Genomic DNA, 20,594 nt, shown 5'->3' on the forward strand with positions numbered 1-20,594 from the left:
TGCACCCCCACTTTCCCCCAATATTTGGGAGCGGGAAAGTGCGTCTTATAGTATGAAAAATACGGTAGTTTAGATACTCAGACTTTATTGGAGAAAAATGTTTTGGTTGTCACGTTATTGGGACAATTTAGTAAGTATTTACAATCAAAGTCCCCTTAGAACCTATAATATGTGTATTGGGGAATAGAGAAGGGGGTCAGTTCCCAATGATGATGAGAAAAACTACTAAACTTAGCGGAAAGTGATTATAAAAGCTCGATCACAGCAGATGTTCCCACAAAGAAGGAATGGATCGTAGATGGAAATAGTAATGTGTAATATGAACATGTTTATTATTGTAGTATAGAGAAGTTACAGACATTGTTCAGACATGGAGATTGTGCGCTGAAAGTAACTGTAATGAATGGCAGATCGCTGGGATTGGGAGTTAGGAAGGAGGGGGAATGTTTGGTATTTTGGGGGGAAGGTTGTAATACTCCTGTCCATATAGTGAATATATAAATATATAAGAATGTGAAATGTTCTATGCACATGGAACATCGATTTGATTTTTAGAAAACAGACGTCTATGAGTAACTGTATATATTATAATATAATGTAGCTTTTAAACATGATTTCCCTTTCTTCTTTACTTTCTTGGCTTTACTTTTATTGTCTCTTTTGTGTTTTCTCATTCAGCTTCTCAAATCTAGATTTTCTTCCCATGTGAATTTCTTTTAGTGGTCAACAAATTATAATTTAAGTGAAACATTTCCCACCTTCTACGTATGCTAATAGATTCTACCCTTGTGAGTTTTTCTATGTTTAAAAAGATTCCATTTGTGTGTAAAACATTTTCCACATTCTGAACATAAAAGGGTTTCTCTCCTGTGTGAATTCTTTGCTGTTGAGCAAGAATTGATTTATATGCAAAACATTTACCACATTCTGAACATGAAAAAGGCTTCTCCCCTGTGTGAGTTTTCTGATGCATAACAAGATGCCATTTTTGGTTAAAACAAGTCCCACATTCTGAACCGGAATATGACTTCTCCCCTGTGTGAATTCTCTGATGTGTAACAAGTTGTGATTTATGGGTAAAACATTTCCCACATTCTGAACATGAATACGGCTTCTGCCCTGTGTGAGTTCTTTGATGCACAACACCACTTGATTGATCTACAAAACATTTCCCACACTCTGAACATGAAAAAGGCTTCTCTCCTGTGTGAGTTATCTGGTGTTTAGCAAGATTTGATTTATCTGCAAACCATTTCCCACATTCTGAACATGAAAAAGGCTTCTCCCTTGTATGAATTCTCTGATGTGTAACAAGATGTGATTTCCGGTTAAAACATTTCCCACATTCTGAACATGAAAAAGGCTTCTTCCCTGTTTGAGTTCTCTGGTAACTAACAGACTCTGAAGAAAATCTTCTCTCCCCTGTGTGAATATTTTTATGGATTTTTCGATATTCTGAAGATGAAAATAGCTTCTTTCCTGTAAGAACATTTCCATTTTTAATGCCTCTTTTGAGACATTTATTTTTCTTCATAGTCTGTGATGAATCATAAGATAAGACTTGTTTAAAAGAATCAGATGATATATTTTTTTGCTATAAAAGGGATGATGGTATATCTGGAATAGTGGCATTCACTTTAGTTATATCTTGTGCGATATCAAGGTCTTCTGATGTTAAAATTGAAGATGTCAGTTGTGCCTCTAATCTCCTGGTACAGTTATCTGCCAAGAATAAAAATTATTTTTAATATATTCAAATTTAAGGATATTTATAAAATAGCATGTAACGCCTTTACTGGCGTCCCCGCACTGTCCTACAGCCGTTTCCCAGGGGGGACTCCAGCACACTTACCCTCCCGGTCACTCAGTGGTGGCTTCCGTGACCTCAGTCCCTGCTGCTGTCTCCCAGGGCCTGCGCACACAATGCAGAACTTTTGGGAGTTTACTTAGGACACGAGCACCTAATCTCAAAAGACCAGCATGCCCTAACCAAGAAGTGTCTCTCAACCTATGGCTGAGAGGCACTAGGTGTTTAAGGCATCCTCCCCCTTTGGTAGGCGCCTGAGCAACGTGGTCTATCTTTAGATACTTGTTGCTAGTTGTCAGATTAATTTCCTAAGTCTTATGCTGTGGGTGTCTGCATCCTATTATCTCCTGTGCTTGGCATACCTGCTGCATCTATCTATACCAGCAGTGCCTGCAGACCTGCAGTGACTGTCAATATCCTAAGGCCAGCTGACGCAGTAGTGTGACTCCCTGAAGTAGCACCAAGTCGCTACCTTCCAGCACAAGCCTATCCTCACCATCACAGCCTCTAGTGAAGACAAGGTAGTCACGTAGTTATGCCCCTCCTGGTTGAACCACTGCTGCGGCCCAGTAGGTCCACTCCTGTTCGCACCCGCGAGCATGACATAACTAAAGAAATTGCAAGCTATATAAATTCTAATTATTTACTAAAATAAAAACACTTTACAATCTAACTGTAGACCTCAGTAACCAGGAGATCATGATGTTCAACCCACTTTGTTAATTTTGCATCCTGTATATTTGAATATTAAGTAATCAAATAATATTTTGTAGGACAAGATTGTACCAAACTGCTAATCCATCAGCAGTGGCGGTCCGCCAACATAGGAAGGGCACGTCACTGGTATAGGGCCTGTGTGTCAGTGCCGGAACTGGGCCCTCCGCCCAGGATTGCACTTTCAAATATATCAGCATCACAGATGCTAATACAGTTGAAAGCAATGATGAGACAAAGCGCAGCGATCCCTCTCATCATTGTCCCGCTGTGTCTGTGCTCTGACAGCTTAGCACAGCAGTGACATCATGTGTTGATATGTGCAGAGGACAGACACAGTGGGCGAATGAGGAGCAGCGGTGGGGAAACAAAGAGAGGTAAGTATGTATTTATTGAGTACACGGATGTACGGTTGGGGTTGCATAATGCTATGAGGGGTGTATAGTGCTATGTGGGGGGGTGCATAATGCTACGAGGGGCAGGATAATATGTGTATATGTATTATATATATATTATATATTTCCAGAACGTCCCTCAGGACAGCACAACAGGAGTTAATCCCCTTGACCTATACAGGGACAGGATCACAGAGAGGTTTAAAAGGCCCCTCCCACCTCCACCCTCCAGTGTTTTTCCTGTCCCTTCAGGAGACAGACGCATGAGAGGTGCTCCTAGAGTGGAGCTATTTTAGCTTTTTGAATTTCATCATACGGACTCAAGAGGTACGGGCTCAGGGGGATCGGGGGTCTCGGCCTTCCGTTCACCCTGTCAAGTCGCCTGGGGTCAACACCTCTCGAAGAGAGGTCCCTCAGCCATTGCTCGCTGTATGTGAACGGACTCAGGGAGATCGAGGGGTCTCGGCCTTCCCTTCTCTCTGTCAAGAGGTCCAGGGCCGACACCTCTCGAAGAGAGGTCCCTCAGCCGTCAGCGCACCATCTGCAACGATGTGGTCTTCCTGCCCATGATGCCACTTCTCTTCATGGAGGGCTTTTGGCATTACCAGTTTCCTCTATCCCTCTAAGGTTTGGAGGTGGAAAGAAGGGGTGAAGCCACAGCACAGTGGAGGCTGCACAGGTAAGTGCACTGGGAATTTGCGGAGCCTCTGGGCTGACTCAAGCTGCATGCCTTATGCATCCCTGGGTCTCATGCACAAAAGTTTAGCCTTGGAACTTTCTAAGTAGATTATGCTGCATGGCGAGGTTGCTGCCTCATGTTCTGCTGGGATCAGCAGACCTCATGTTTAAGTTCAGAATTTACCTGTTGATGGAAACTTATGTTGATCCTCATGTTGTGGTTTAATAACACTCAGTTGATTCCACTATTATCTCACCAGACCGGGTTCTGTCTGATTTACTCCTTCTATAGGAGGGAAAATTGTGGATATAACACATTATCTCGCATTTGGAACTTGCCTTCCAGCTGAACCTCAAGGTGAGTTAATTGGTTCAGGTGTGACTAATTTGGCATTTAGGATACCACTCATGAAGTAGGTGTATCCTGAATTTCTCAGGTGAATTACACTCTTATGGGAAACTCTGATGGGGCCTCACAACTCTGGCCTCGCGCCTCAGGGTTCTGGCCACGTGACGACTCTGGCTCGCGCACGGCTCCGGCCTCGCGCCTCCTGGCTCCGGTTGTGGCTCCAACCTCGTACCTCACAACTTGGGGCTCCGGCTCCGCGCCTCACGGCTTTGGCCTCGGCCCACACGCTACACAGCTCTGACCACACGCTGGCTTGGCACCTTGGGACAGTCAAGGCCTCACTGCTTGGCGTCTCTGGTCTTACAGTTTCTCAGCCTTGCCCTTCATGGCTTGGCTTCACTGGCTCTCGGCCTCTAGGCTTGTGCCTCTAGGCCTCTGGGCTTGTGCCTCTGGGCCTCTGGGCTTGGGCCTCTGGGCTTGTTCCTTGGGCCTCCGGGCTTGTGCCTTGGGCCTCCGGGCTTGTGCCTTGGGCCTCCGGGCTTGTGCCTTGCGCCTCCGGGCTTGTGCCTTGCGCCTCCGGGCTTGTGCCTTGCGCCTCCGGGCTTCTGGCTTTGCGCCTTGTGCCTCTGGCCTTGCGCCTCTGGCATTGCGCCCTTGGCATTGCGCCTTGCACTTCATGCCTTGTGCGTCTGGCCTTGCGCCTCTTGCCTTGCGCCTCTTGCCTTGCGCCTCTGAAATTGCGCCTTGCGCCTCTGGCATTGCGCCTTGTGCCTCTGGCATTGCGCCTTGTGCCTCTGGCCTTGCGCCTCTGGCATTGCGCCTTGCGCCTCTTGCCTTGTGCCTCTAGCTTTGCGCCTCTGAAATTGCGCCTTGCGCCTCTGGCATTGCGCCTTGCGCCTCTGGCATTGCGCCTTGTGCCTTTGGCATTGCGCCTTGTGCCTTGCGCCTCTGGCATTGCGCCTCTGGCATTGCGCCTTGTGCCTTGCGCCTCTGGCATTGCGCCTCTGGCATTGCGCCTTGGGCATTGCGCCTCTGGCATTGCGCCTTGTGCCTCTGGCACTGCGCCTCTGGCCTTGCGCCTCTTGCCTTGCGCCTCTAGCCTTGCGACTCTGGCCTTGCACCTTGCATCTCTGGCATTGCGCCACTGGCATTGCGCCTTGTGCCTCTGGCACTGCGCCTCTGGCCTTGCGCCTCTGAAATTGCGCCTTGCGCCTCTGGCATTACGCCTCTGGCATTGAGACTTTGGCATTGCGCCTTGTGCCTCTGGCATTGCGCCTTTGGCCTCGCGCCTCTGGCCTTGCGCCTCTGGCATTGCGACTTTGGCATTGCGCCTTGTGCCTCTGGCATTGCGCTCGGGCATTGTGCCTTGCGCCTCTGGCATTGCGCCTCTGGCATTGTGCCTCACGCCTCTGGCATTGCGCCTCTGGCATTGTGCCTTGCGCCTCTGGCATTGTGCCTACCGCCTCTGGCATTGCGCCTTGCGCCTTTGGCCTTGCGCCTTTGGCCTTGCGCCTCTGCGCCTTTGGCCTCTACGCCTTTGGCCTTCGCTAGTGACCTCGTCCCTTGCGCCTCGTGCTGCATACTTCACATCTTGGGTCTCTAGCATTGGCTTTGGTTAGAGGGGCCTCACGCTTATGGACCTGCACTTGGCTTGGCGTGATAAGCAGCCGTGCTTGAGTTGGCCTAGTAATTCTCCTTATTACGGCTTCAGAACAGGAATCTGAGTTCAGCTACGTCCTTCCTTTCTAATCAGTAGTATTCAGCTGTGCTTAGTTGCTTAACTCTGGTCTCTCATTTATAACTTATGATTAAAGAGAAACGTTTATCGAGTTCATCCTATAATAGAAAGAATGGAATGTAGCCGATCATGGTAATAGCCCCGTTTTACTGTAATGGGTCCCTTGATGGCAATTGGACTAGTTTTCTGGACCATTGTTCAACATACAGAATCTCGTAAATAACCTGTGAGGTTTTTCCACCATCTTGTGGCAGGGAGCTCCATAGTCTCCCTCTTAGGCTCACTGCTCTCCCAAGCTAAAATCCAGAGTCTCACCGCTGTCAAATGAAATATCACTCTGTGATTATTAGAGACCCCCATTCCCCTAGAAGATGTTCCCTGGTCACTATGGAAGACTGTGTGGTATGTTTACGCTAGTGTCCGATATAGTGGTAATTACATGCTAATGGAGTATAGTCCATTTCTAGTTGGGTAGTCTGCCCCAGGTGGTAGTGGTTTCTTTACACCAGCTCAGGGCAACACTAGGCTCCTGTATTAGCAGCCACGGATATGACAAACCAGTTCTTTACATTCCAATATATATACTGTATACAGTATATATGAGGTTTGACCACCTACATTTTCTGGGACACACTCATCACATCCAGATTCCATACCCCGCTGTACTTGGCATCTGCACCTTGGGAATGGTGAACAATGCTTCCCTCAAGTGGTCGGATGATGTACTTGGCTTGCTAATATCGGAAGATGTGCCTTCCAGACTCCAACTCTTCATGTCTTTTGTTTTCATGACGGTCCGTCTCATTACTCGAGATCTAGTAGTTCTGCATTGACATCTTGGGTTTCTGGGGCCAGAATGTGACCTCTGGTGGAACGGTGGGCTGGTCTGTAACCAGGGGCAGTCTTTTGAACCTAGGAGAGCTGATGACAGTACTGACCTGGTTTATTAAGCACGGACGAGTTTATTATTGATCTACGACGGTGGTCATTCTATCGGGCTGTGGTTTATTCATCCCTTGATAGGCTATTAAAGGACTTTAACATCTATTCTATAGTTGTGGTGTTAAGAATGTTCATCTAACCCATTTTTTGGGTATTTCTCACTATATCTGGTTTCTGTAGTATAAGCTGTCTACCTCATTTATTCTGAATATTCAACAGTATAGAATATATCTCATTCACTATGGTGATTTACCTTGTAGTTTTTCAGTACACGACGGTACTTATCAAAGTATTAGTCCTTCTAATGTTCTTCAGACATTGGTGGGTTCTGGGTGTTATGGATCCTACACCAGCCATGTTTGGTAATCCTTAAGATGCGCTGCATAGGGTTTCATCTGCTTGCAGATTCTTACTACTATCCATATTTTTGGTTTTACAGATTGATATGTCTAACCTATTTCTTGCCCAGGACTTGTGTCCTTAAGGCTTCTGTACCCGCCCTGAGATATTACTTTGGTGCTGACCTGAGGGACGTTCTGGAAAATATGAATTACACCTACTGGTATTTGGTAATTCGGTTTCCAGTAGTCCCTCCCCTTAGGGTTTATCTTGCAGATGAGTTACTATTTGTTGGTATAAACAGTTTGTATCCATCCTTCTGTAAGTACTTGAAAAGACACTGGAGGGTGGAGGTGGGAGGGGCCTTTTAAACCTCTCTGTGATCCTGTCCCTGTATAGGTCAAGGGGATTAACTCCTGTGGTGCTGTCCTGAGGGACTACTGGAAACCGAATTACCAAATACCGGTAGGTGTAATTCATATTATACACATACACACACACACACACACACCAACCCGAGACTGATGCTTTATAGTCATAGATTTTCCTTTTGAATGTAATTAGACTTTCTTGGCTCTCCTCCCTTACTAGTGGGATTTTTGTCTATAATTTTCCTCCTTATATTTTGACCTTTATACTGTTATTTGATATAAGCGATTTTTAAAAGTATTTTTCAATAAATTATATATTTTAGTGGATGTGTTACTCCATTTTTTTTTTTTTTGGTTTGATTTAGCATTCTAGAATACTGTATGCAAGAGCCCAGGCCGCTCTGTATAACATAAAAAACACTTTTATAATACTCACCTGAAGGGGTTCCGGTCCGATGGGTGTCGCTGGTCTCCACGGCTGTCCGCCTTCTGGCCAGCCCAATGTGGATGACGCGTCCTATGTCATCTACACAGATCGGCATTGCGGTCCTGTGCAGGCACACTTTGATATGGCCTTCTGTAGTGCGTATGTGCGGACAGTCTTTAACCTTTCCTCGCGCCTGCGCATTACATTACTTTGATTTGCCCTCAGCAGGCTGCGCCTGCTCAGGATGGCAATGCCGGCCTGTGTTGATCACATAGGACATATCATCCATATGGGCCTGCGGACAAGGAAGACGCTCATCACAGCAGAGAGAAGGCGCCAGACAAAAGAGCTACTATAGAGAAAAACTGTGACTATAGACAATAACACATCTACTAAAATGACCGCCCTCCACCCCGACAGCCTTCACCATCAGTGATTTAGTAACTAGAGGTGACATCTGGAGTAATTACAGTATGTGGCTCGGGGCTCTTGGCAATCCAAACTATTGTAGGGGCCAATATCTTCTGTCAGATGAGTTTCTTGAAGAAATATTAGACATTTACTTTCTGCCTCTCGGACTCCACAATGGACGGCTCCAGTACAAGGTCTTATATAATGGAGATTTGTAGAATTCAGAGAAAATATCTTTCAGGATCTTGAAGGTAAAAATATCAGATCTTTATGTGTTAATTACTTTCCTTTATTTTCTAATTACATTTTGGAAATCATGTGGGTGGGCTGCCCGGCCTCCATGTACCCACTGTGGGATAATCCTAACCTCCCTGATATGTTACAGTTACCCTGTGCCCAACTTTGGCTATAAACGCCCCTATCAGCACATTCATCAGAAGGGAGAGAAGGAAGATCCATCAATAAGATGCCGAGATCCTAGGAAGATGGAATCATTGCTCTCAGTGGAGAAACAATAAGAATCTTGTAGTTATGATTAGTGATGAATGAACCCATGGACCAGAAAAAAAAACAACCCAGAAACAAGTGTGTTTGCAGCAGAACTTGACCCTGAACAACAAACCCCATACAAGTCAATGGGGAGCCTAATTCTGGGCTGTAAAATGGTTGTAGTGAGGGCTCGGGGGCTGCAATAGGAAGCTAAATGGAGGTAAGAGCAGGACAATTTCCCTGTAAACACATGTGGATAGGTAAGTGACTTACAGGGCTTCTGTCACCACAGCAATTATGGTTACATAGCAAGTAAAGGCAGAACCTCAACAATTTAACAGTGACCCCATAGAGATGGATTTGAGAGATTCTCCACAGACCAATATTATATAAAAAAAAGACCCTTACAGAGCCCGTATTCCCAGTTCACCTTACAGAGCCCGTATTCCCAGTTCACCTTACAGAGCCCGTATTCCCAGTTCACCTTACAGAGCCCGTATTCCCAGTTCACCTTACAGAGCCCGTATTCCCAGTTCACCTTACAGAGCCAGTATTCCCAGTTCACCTTACAGAGCCAGTATTCCCAGTTCACCTTACAGAGCCAGTATTCCCAGTTCACCTTACAGAGCCAGTATGCCCAGTTCACCTTACAGAGCCAGTATGCCCAGTTCACCTTACAGAGCCCGTATTCTCAGTTCACCTTACAGAGCCCGTATTCCCAGTTCACTTTACAGAGACAGTATTCCCAGTTCCCCTTACAGAGCCATTATTCCCAGTTCCCCTTACAGAGCCCGTATGCCCAGTTCCCCTTACAGAGCCCGTATGCCCAGTTCCCCTTACAGAGCCCGTATGCCCAGTTCCCCTTACAGAGCCCGTATGCCCAGTTCCCCTTACAGAGCCCGTATGCCCAGTTCCCCTTACAGAGCCCGTATGCCCAGTTCCCCTTACAGAGCCCGTATGCCCAGTTCCCCTTACAGAGCCCGTATGCCCAGTTCCCCTTACAGAGCCCGTATGCCCAGTTCCCCTTACAGAGCCCGTATGCCCAGTTCCCCTTACAGAGCCCGTATTCCCAGTTCCCCTTACAGAGCCCGTATTCCCAGTTCCCCTTACAGAGCCCGTATTCCCAGTTCACCTTACAGAGCCCGTATTCCCAGTTCACCTTACAGAGCCCGTATTCCCAGTTCACCTTACAGAGCCCGTATTCCCAGTTCACCTTACAGAGCGCGTATTCCCAGTTCACCTTACAGAGCGCGTATTCCCAGTTCACCTTACAGAGCGCGTATTCCCAGTTCACCTTACAGAGCGCGTATTCCCAGTTCACCTTACAGAGCGCGTATTCCCAGTTCACCTTACAGAGCGCGTATTCCCAGTTCACCTTACAGAGCGCGTATTCCCAGTTCACCTTACAGAGCGCGTATTCCCAGTTCACCTTACAGAGCGCGTATTCCCAGTTCACCTTACAGAGCCCGTATGCCCAGTTCCCCTTACAGAGCCCGTATGCCCAGTTCCCCTTACAGAGCCCGTATGCCCAGTTCCCCTTACAGAGCCCGTATGCCCAGTTCCCCTTACAGAGCCCGTATGCCCAGTTCCCCTTACAGAGCCCGTATGCCCAGTTCCCCTTACAGAGCCCGTATTCCCAGTTCCCCTTACAGAGCCCGTATGCCCAGTTCCCCTTACAGAGCCCGTATTCCCAGTTCACCTTACAGAACCCGTATTCCCAGTTCACCTTACAGAGCCCGTATTCCCAGTTCACCTTACAGAGCCCGTATTCCCAGTTCACCTTACAGAGCCAGTATGCCCAGTTCACCTTACAGAGCCCGTATTCCCAGCTCACCTTACAGAGCCCGTATTCCCAGTTCACATCAGAGCCTGTATTCCCAGTTCCCCTTACAGAGCCCGTATGCCCAGTTCCCCTTACAGAGCCCGTATGCCCAGTTCCCCTTACAGAGCCCGTATGCCCAGTTCCCCTTACAGAGCCCGTATGCCCAGTTCCCCTTACAGAGCCCGTATGCCCAGTTCCCCTTACAGAGCCCGTATGCCCAGTTCCCCTTACAGAGCCCGTATGCCCAGTTCCCCTTACAGAGCCCGTATTCCCAGTTCACCTTACAGAGCCCGTATTCCCAGTTCACCTTACAGAGCCCGTATTCCCAGCTCACCTTACAGAGCCCGTATTCCCAGCTCACCTTACAGAGCCCGTATTCCCAGTTCACATCACAGAGCCTGTATTCCCAGTTCCCCACAGAGCCAAGATTGATAGGTTTCCACCACAGACCACCGAATTGTAAAAAAGGCCCCTAAACAGCCTCTTTACGAGGGTAACTCTCACAGGCAAGATTGCCAGAGATCCACCACACAGCACCCAATTAAAAACACAGATGGGCCATGGAACCAAATCCAACAGAATATGTTCAAAACCAGAAGTGACAGGTGCCTGACTTGTTGAGGTTCTCATTGCTTTATTCATTTTCAAAAGGGTGACGTTGACGAAAGATGCCCATGCTCCTCAGGTGCCAACTCTGCACTTTCAGCAGGGCACCAATTCTTAGGCTGCCTCTTTTAGCAGTTCCCACACAGGAGCCAGTTTTCTGCTCAGTGGTGGACAGTTTGGTTGCTGCATTTAAACAGCTCATAGTTGAATTTAGAATTGCGCTGGACATTCGTCAGGTAGACTTGATACTGCCAGTCCCAGCAATTTAGACTTGAAGCGGCTCACCCAGGCTGATCGGTGTCTATCCCGGGAATGTCAAGCATTTATTTTGAAAAAATTATTGTTTACAGCAGGAAGTTCTCGCTGAATATGACAGCTTTGAATCATAGAATAAATCTGTTTTCATTTTTGGGGTTGGTGGTACTGTGGCCGTGAGGAAGAGGGGACTTGGTCACGCTTCAGTGATGGAAGTAACCATGGCACCTTGATGTAGTAGCGGGTATCCAGGAGTGTGGCCACCCACTAATCAGCACTGGTAACAGTCAGGGGAACTTGGCAGTCACTCTGCCACACTGCGCAGACGCAACAACAAGCTGTCATCAGTTGGAGGTAAACTATATGGGAGAGAAAAGGCGCAATAGGGTCTTACCCGATATATTGGGCAAAATCATAAAGAAGTAATGCACACACCTGATCGGGTTGTGCCAGTCACAACTCCATTAACAGCAAAAGTGAGCGCCCAAGCGGTCCAGCAGCAGCCCTGTTACACAAGTGGAACATCAAAGGAAAAAACTGGAAAAAACAGGTTTTATGCCGCGCTTGAAGACCACAGACATTGATGTCAGAACAGATGATTCTTTTATTATTTCGTTCCTACGCGTTTCGGAGACCCCAACTGTCTCCTTCTTCAGGGAAAAGAACTTTTCCCTCAGTTGGAGGTGTATTACAGGTTAAAATTGACAGATTCCCCCCCCCCCTCCAGAAAACCTATTTTAAAAAGGTCCCTAAACAGCCTCTTTACCCAGTTGACCCTCACAGCCAAAATTGCACAGAGCTGTAATACAGATGGTTTTCAGAGCTCCACAACACTGTGAATGCTGCAGCGCAGTTACAGGTTTGTGACAGATTGAGCCGCAATACCTGGAGCACAGGGACTACTCATGTTTTTTCTTTTTTAAAACTGAAGCCATAGACCCGGCTGCACACTGACAAGTAGAATTTTGCTAAAAACTAAGGCCACAGACCCTGATGAGAAGTGGATATAGACATTTTTTTCCAAACATTCAAATCAACAACAACACTGCACACAGGTCCTGCATGGAGGCACACTCGTTGGTAGTGAAGTGGTGTTGGTCTACAAAAGCGATTCTGCTGTGTGTGCTGCAGCTAAAACTCCACTCTTGCCTGCTGTTGCTCTCGTACTCTCTCAAATATATGCCTCATCACTATGAGGTGGTGATCGGGAAAGCCGAAGTGACTCTGCACTGCAGACAGGCGAGCAGCATCAGGCTGAGAATGCCGAAAGTGCGCACATACTGCCCAGAGTTTCAGCAGAAGCTCTGACATATAAGGGTAATTTTTGAAGAAGCTCTGCACCACCAAATTCAGCACATGCGCCCGCAAGGGATGTATGTCAAGCGGCCTAGGCCCAGAGCTGTGACGAGATTTCAGCCACTATCGCACACCACTAGGCAGGGCTTTAGGTCCACAGTCACTAGCCACTCATCTGTTCTTTTATGCCCGTCCACAGCTCCTGCGTGGTGTGAGGTTTGTTCCCCAGACAGATAAGCTTAAGACTGGCCAGCTGTCATTTACATATGGCCGAGCTGAAGTTGGTGGTTCAGGTCTAATGCCGGCGTCACACGCTACGATATATCGATATATGTCGTCGGGGTCACGTCGTTACTGACGCACATCCGGCATCGTTTGACATATCATAGCGTGTGACAGCTACGAGCGACTGTTAACAAGCACAAATACTCACCTTATCGTTGCTCGTTGACACGTCGCTCATTTTCATAAAATCGTTCCTCCTTCTGCGCGCCGTTTGTTCATCGTTCCCAAGGCAGCACACATCGCTCCATGTGACACCCGGGAACGACGAACACAGCTTACCTGTGTCCCGCCGGCAATGCGGAAGGAAGGAGGTGGGCGGGATGTTATGTCCAGCTCATCTCCGCCCCTATTGGCCGGCCGCTGTGTGACGTCGCTGTGACGCCGAACGTCCCTCCCCCTTCAGGAAGTGGATGTTCGCCGCTCACAGCGACGTCATCCAGGAGGTAAGTACGTGTGACGGCGGTTTAACAACTTTGTGCACCATGGGCAACTAATTGCCCGTGACGCACAAATGATGGGGGCGGGAACGATCGCACGATAGATCGTACCATGTGACGCCAGCCTAACTCTGACCGGATGAGAAAGGAAGTAGAGGAAGAGTAGTAGAAGGAAGCAACACTGACAAACAAACATCCAGCGATCTGGTGGTAGGACATGCGCTTGAATGCCTGGCGCCTCATGCCCAGCCGCCACTACGTTTACCCAGTGTGCAATTAAGAGAGATATACTGTCCCTGTCTGTGCTTACTGGTCCAAGTATTCATAGTTACGTGGACCTTTCCACTTATGGCATTGCGGAGTGAACAGGGGATTTGTTTTGCCACATGTGTGTGCAGGGCAGGGATGGCACACCTGGAAAAATATTGGAGGCTGGAAACAACGTACTGCGGTATAGCCACAGACATCATTTGTTGGAAACTGTCCGTCGCCACCAGCCTGAATGGCAGCATTTCAAAGGCAAGCATTTTGTAAATGCTGTCATTCAAGGCCAGGGTTCAGTGGCTAGAGAGGTATTTCCTCTTCCTAGCGAGGCTTTTGGGGATGGAGAGCTGCAGACTTCCATGGGACGATGTGGACATAGTAGGTGATAATGGTGGTGGTGCTGTTGCTACCACATCATGTGCTTGCAGGGAGGAAGGTGACCCTGGTGATCATGAGCGGATGCAAGATGCAGACACCGCAGCTAAAAACGCCAACACCAAACCAGCAGAAGAGAGAGGAGGAGGACCCAGAGTTCTTTTTTGATTTCTCAGGAAACTACTCCACTGCATCCCGTGCTTGGAAGTCAGATGACGCATCATGCAGGTGGTGCTCAGATTGAGAAGATTTTTCCCCTCGCTTCAGGCTCTGACGGCACATCTTGCAAACCACCACTGTCTTGTCATCAGTACATTGCCAGAAGAAATGGCATGCCAGAGAGCTTTGTTGAGCTGGCATTGCTGGGAGGTTTTCACTGGCGGTACGGGTGGCAGAAGCTAACTTCTTGGCTATGAGCCGTCCACAGGGCTTTTGCCTCCTGCTCCCTCTTTTTCTGTGCTGCTATTTCATCTGCTTGAACACTTCTTCTTCATTGGAATTGCACGTCACTATCATGGCCTTTGCTCCAGGTGGAGTCAAGCACCTCCTCGTCATCCCTCTTGTCGTCTTCCATCCACTTCTCAGCCCTGCCCTCCTTCTCAGTCTGCACACTGACAAAAGCCACAGCGGTTGGCACCTGTGTTTCCTCATCCTTTGAGCTGTGGTGTGGTGATCCGCAGACTGTGTCCACCAGCCTTCCCACAGACTCATCCTCCTACACAAGTGCTTGGGCGTCAGTGCACTTGGTCTCTTCCACCTCTGGGGCTCGGCCAGGTGGATGGGCTGCTGGACCCCACCTAGAATAATCAAAAAGCATAAGTGACTGCTGCATGACCTGTGGCTCTCACTGCTTGTCTGATTTTGAATGGGTTGTTGTGGCAGGAAGATGACAATGGAACTTAGAAGACGACTCTGAGCTTTCAGTTGTGGACTGGGTGGAAGATAATGCAAAGGAACTAGAGGCATTGGATTATTGGCCATATAATCTAAAAACGCCTTATGCTCTGGCCTCACCATTCATGCAGTAGTACTTGGGCCTAAGAAATGACGAAGACCAGCCTGCGGCCTGCGTGCACCAGAGGAAGGTGTTTCAGTTTGGAGCGTATTAGACACACATCTACCAGGTCCTCGCCCTGAAGCGGCTACAACACCAGTACAGCACCATGGCCATGTCCCCTATTAGATGTTTCTGTGCCAAAGAATGAGAACAGATTATTACACGGCCTGTATACAGAGAATAATAACACAGCCTGTATGCAGCTGTTTTGGAGGGCTACGCCAAGCTATGTGATGCAGCGCTGTATTTGATTTTGAATTACATGCCCCATCACTGTCCCTCACTCCTATAGTGTCCTATCCCTACAATGTATTTGTTGTTTTAGTAACTGCACCCATCACTGTCCCTCATTACAACAGCGTGTGCTACCTATCTTACTGAAGGCAAAATGGAAGCGCGGTCTGTGATCCGGCTGTTAAACACGTCGCGTAATGGAGTGCACCAGCCAATCACAGCCATGCCAATAATTAGTATGGTTGCGATAGTGCCCACAGCCTAAAAGCTTGCTGATTGGCTGCTCTGCTACGTTTCAACAAGCTTTAAATCGGCTGACAAACTCGAGTAGGAACCGAACGTACAGTAAAAAGTCCGTGTTCGGGGCTCAGCACTGGGCACAAGGTGTCTGATACAGACCTTAAACTTTACAGTTCGGGCACGCTCATCCCTACTTATGGTGCCCTTTAATGGCTAATAAAAAAAATAAAATAAATGATGTTACAAAGCAAGCTTTCCAGACTACTTTGGTCTCTTAATCAACTACAAGATTATTATTTTGTTTCTCCCACTGAGAGCAATCAATCTTTATTCACCTGGAGAACACGGCACCAAACTAAGAATCTAGGAGGTCACCAGCATCATTACCCTCCGCTTTCTCTTAGGGGTCCACCATACAGATTAGATTCTTCTTCCCATGATTTTCTAAGTTGTCTGCACATTCTACGTACGCTGTCATTTGGCTTTACAGATTAGAGATCTGGGCAGCTAAGGGTCAACATTTTCTAATTTCAGGAGATAGGACGGCTCCTATCTTTAAGATCTGACTGATACAGATCTCAATCCAACAGAAGGGCGTCCAATGGCCAAAATATTGGGCACAGTATTGGATGGAGGAGCAAGTGGTGGTCTAGCAGCAGAATGGTGACCATTTGATATGGCCGGACTACAACCCTGATAAAGCAGCCACAGCCGGTGACTGAGAAGAATCTGTGACTTCTCTGCATTTAGTGGTCACTACTCACCTGGGCGGTTATCTGTAGGAATCTCCTCTTTACTCCGCTCATCACCCCTCACATATGTCTCTGTAGTATTAATATGGGGCAGATCTTCACCCTGAAACAAATATTGTAAAAGTCACAGACAGATGGAGAAGTCCCATCTATGATCAGCTCTAATCCTGCCATCTCCACCGCTCTCATTACACAAGTATAACACATATAATACTGGAGGATAAAACAAGACTGAGCACAAGACCTTCACAGCCGTCTACACATCATAGGGAGATTTCATGGCACCTTCTCTCCATCTACCTGATGATCCTGAGGAACATCGGGGTCTTCTTGTTTACAGTCCTGTGGGAGAAGAGGACGGGGACATCTCTCTGGTGTTGTCCTCTTACCGGATAGAACTGGAGGAGACACATACAGTGACTGAATTCATTCCTTACATACAGATAATTATAGGCCGTGTGTATTTAGTCTTGTCTATTACCTGGTGATGTGAGGGGCTGGGGAACTTCCATCATGACGTCCTTGTACAGATCTTTGTGTCCTTCCAAATACTCCCACTCCTCCATGGAGAAATAGACGGTGATGTCCTGACACCTTATAGGAACCTGACACATACAATGATACCGTCACCCCCGATCCCTTCATAGCGTTACTGTATAATGTCCCAGCATTCCCAGCAGTGTCACCTCTCCAGTCAGCAGCTCAATCATCTTGTAGGTGAGTTCTAGGATCTTCTGGTCATTGATGTCCTCATGTATCGGGGGCTGAGGTGGAGGACCCGTGATTGGGCTCAGGGGTCTTCCCCATCCCTCATACACAGGGGCCTGACAGCGCTCACTAGAGGTCTTCTTCACTACTGTGTAATCCTGGTTATGGAGAGACACAGTAATAAATCTCACTCCAGACATTTCCAGAGTCCTCACCTCTCCAGTTCTGTCCATCTGTTATTCCCATAGATAAGAATGATGTAATGTGACGTCATCAGAATCTCTCACCTCTCCAGTAAGCCGGAAGAGGATCTCTAGGGTGAGGTGTAATATCCTCTCCGCCATCTTGTCCCTGTCCATATCCATCCTTCACGGGGCAATCAGGAGAATTCTCTTCTATAGAGCGATTGTTCTCCCCCAGCATCTAATGTGTATGGAGCCTGAGCCCAGTAATGGGGAATCTCCACACACCTCCTCCTGCAGAGCCGCACACTAGATATATAATACCCTGCACCTACCTCCACCTGCAGAGCCGCACACTAGATATATAATACCCTGCACCTACCTCCACCTGCAGAGCCGCACACCAGATATATAATACCCTGCACCTACCTCCACCTGCAGAGCCGCACATTAGATATATAATACCCTGCACCTACCTCCACCTGCAGAGCCGCACACTAGATATATAATACCCTGCACCTACCTCCACCTGCAGAGCCGCACACTAGATATATAATACCCTGCACCTACCTCCACCTGCAGAGCCGCACACTAGATATATAATACCCTGCACCTACCTCCACCTGCAGAGCCGCACACTAGATATATAATACCCTGCACCTACCTCCACCTGCAGAGCCGCACACTAGATATATAATAACCTGCACCTACCTCCACCTGCAGAGTCGCACACTAGATATATAATACCCTGCACCTACCTCCACCTGCAGAGCCGCACACTAGATATATAATACCCTGCACCTACCTCCACCTGCAGAGCCGCACACTAGATATATAATACCCTGCACCTACCTCCACCTGCAGAGCCGCACACTAGATATATAATACCCTGCACCTACCTCCACCTGCAGAGCCGCACACTAGATATATAATACCCTGCACCTACCTCCACCTGCAGAGCCGCACACTAGATATATAATACCCTGCACCTACCTCCACCTGCAGAGCCGCACACTAGATATATAATACCCTGCACCTACCTCCACCTGCAGAGCCGCACACTAGATATATAATACCCTGCACCTACCTCCACCTGCAGAGCCGCACACTAGATATATAATACCCTGCACCTACCTCCACCTGCAGAGCCGCACACTAGATATATAATACCCTGCACCTACCTCCACCTGCAGAGCCGCACACTAGATATATAATACCCTGCACCTACCTCCACCTGCAGAGCCGCACACTAGATATATAATACCCTGCACCTACCTCCACCTGCAGAGCCGCACACTAGATATATAATACCCTGCACCTACCTCCACCTGCAGAGCCGCACACTAGATATATAATACCCTGCACCTACCTCCACCTGCAGAGCCGCACACTAGATATATAATACCCTGCACCTACCTCCACCTGCAGAGCCGCACACTAGATATATAATACCCTGCACCTACCTCCACCTGCAGAGCCGCACACTAGATATATAATACCCTGCACCTACCTCCACCTGCAGAGCCGCACACTAGATATATAATACCCTGCACCTACCTCCACCTGCAGAGCCGCACACTAGATATATAATACCCTGCACCTACCTCCACCTGCAGAGCCGCACACTAGATATATAATACCCTGCACCTACCTCCACCTGCAGAGCCGCACACTAGATATATAATACCCTGCACCTACCTCCACCTGCAGAGCCGCACACTAGATATATAATACCCTGCACCTACCTCCACCTGCAGAGCCGCACACTAGATATATAATACCCTGCACCTACCTCCACCTGCAGAGCCGCACACTAGATATATAATACCCTGCACCTACCTCCACCTGCAGAGCCGCACACTAGATATATAATACCCTGCACCTACCTCCACCTGCAGAGCCGCACACTAGATATATAATACCCTGCACCTACCTCCACCTGCAGAGCCGCACACTAGATATATAATACCCTGCACCTACCTCCACCTGCAGAGCCGCACACTAGATATATAATACCCTGCACCTACCTCCACCTGCAGAGCCGCACACTAGATATATAATACCCTGCACCTACCTCCACCTGCAGAGCCGCACACTAGATATATAATACCCTGCACCTACCTCCACCTGCAGAGCCGCACACTAGATATATAATACCCTGCACCTACCTCCACCTGCAGAGCCGCACACTAGATATATAATACCCTGCACCTACCTCCACCTGCAGAGCCGCACACTAGATATATAATACCCTGCACCTACCTCCACCTGCAGAGCCGCACACTAGATATATAATACCCTGCACCTACCTCCACCTGCAGAGCCGCACACTAGATATATAATACCCTGCACCTACCTCCACCTGCAGAGCCGCACACTAGATATATAATACCCTGCACCTACCTCCACCTGCAGAGCCGCACACTAGATATATAATACCCTGCACCTACCTCCACCTGCAGAGCCGCACACTAGATATATAATACCCTGCACCTACCTCCACCTGCAGAGCCGCACACTAGATATATAATACCCTGCACCTACCTCCACCTGCAGAGCCGCACACTAGATATATAATACCCTGCACCTACCTCCACCTGCAGAGCCGCACACTAGATATATAATACCCTGCACCTACCTCCACCTGCAGAGCCGCACACTAGATATATAATACCCTGCACCTACCTCCACCTGCAGAGCCGCACACTAGATATATAATACCCTGCACCTACCTCCACCTGCAGAGCCGCACACTAGATATATAATACCCTGCACCTACCTCCACCTGCAGAGCCGCACACTAGATATATAATACCCTGCACCTACCTCCACCTGCAGAGCCGCACACTAGATATATAATACCCTGCACCTACCTCCACCTGCAGAGCCGCACACTAGATATATAATACCCTGCACCTACCTCCACCTGCAGAGCCGCACACTAGATATATAATACCCTGCACCTACCTCCACCTGCAGAGCCGCACACTAGATATATAATACCCTGCACCTACCTCCACCTGCAGAGCCGCACACTAGATATATAATACCCTGCACCTACCTCCACCTGCAGAGCCGCACACTAGATATATAATGAACCTGCACCTACCTCCACCTGCAGAGCCGCACACTAGATATATAATACCCTGCACCTACCTCCACCTGCAGAGCCGCACACTAGATATATAATACCCTGCACCTACCTCCACCTGCAGAGCCGCACACTAGATATATAATACCCTGCACCTACCTCCACCTGCAGAGCCGCACACTAGATATATAATACCCTGCACCTACCTCCACCTGCAGAGCCGCACACTAGATATATAATACCCTGCACCTACCTCCACCTGCAGAGCCGCACACTAGATATATAATACCCTGCACCTACCTCCACCTGCAGAGCCGCACACTAGATATA

General features: G+C 48.2%; 1 protein-coding gene across 1 annotated transcript; it reads right to left on the reverse strand.

Moving 5' to 3' along the window:
- Positions 1–1,594: 1,594 nt before the first annotated feature.
- LOC142312429 (uncharacterized) lies at positions 1,595–17,572 on the reverse strand. Its single transcript, XM_075351370.1, has 6 exons — positions 17,279–17,572; positions 16,970–17,149; positions 16,765–16,888; positions 16,584–16,681; positions 16,296–16,386; positions 1,595–1,722 (listed from the first exon to the last, which is right to left on the reverse strand). Exons 1-6 carry the CDS (start codon positions 17,354–17,356, stop codon positions 1,595–1,597), a joined length of 699 nt encoding a protein of 232 aa, XP_075207485.1. The 5' UTR covers positions 17,357–17,572.
- Between the last annotated feature and the right edge of the window lie 3,022 nt (positions 17,573–20,594).

Source organism: Anomaloglossus baeobatrachus, chromosome 5, assembly GCF_048569485.1.
Source record: "Anomaloglossus baeobatrachus isolate aAnoBae1 chromosome 5, aAnoBae1.hap1, whole genome shotgun sequence".
NCBI lineage: Eukaryota > Metazoa > Chordata > Amphibia > Anura > Aromobatidae > Anomaloglossus > Anomaloglossus baeobatrachus.

What these genes read in the sequence shown, in the direction of transcription:
- LOC142312429 (XM_075351370.1), bottom strand. Translation starts at nt 17,356, where the DNA reads ATGGATATGGACAGGGACAAGATGGCGGAGAGGATATTACACCTCACC. An exon ending in TTGAGCTGCTGACTGGAGAG is followed by an intron (nt 16,889 to 16,969) that starts GTGACACTGCTG and finishes TGTATGTGTCAG; the next exon opens with GTTCCTATAAGGTGTCAGGA. An exon ending in CCAGCCCCTCACATCACCAG is followed by an intron (nt 16,682 to 16,764) that starts GTAATAGACAAG and finishes TGTCTCCTCCAG; the next exon opens with TTCTATCCGGTAAGAGGACA.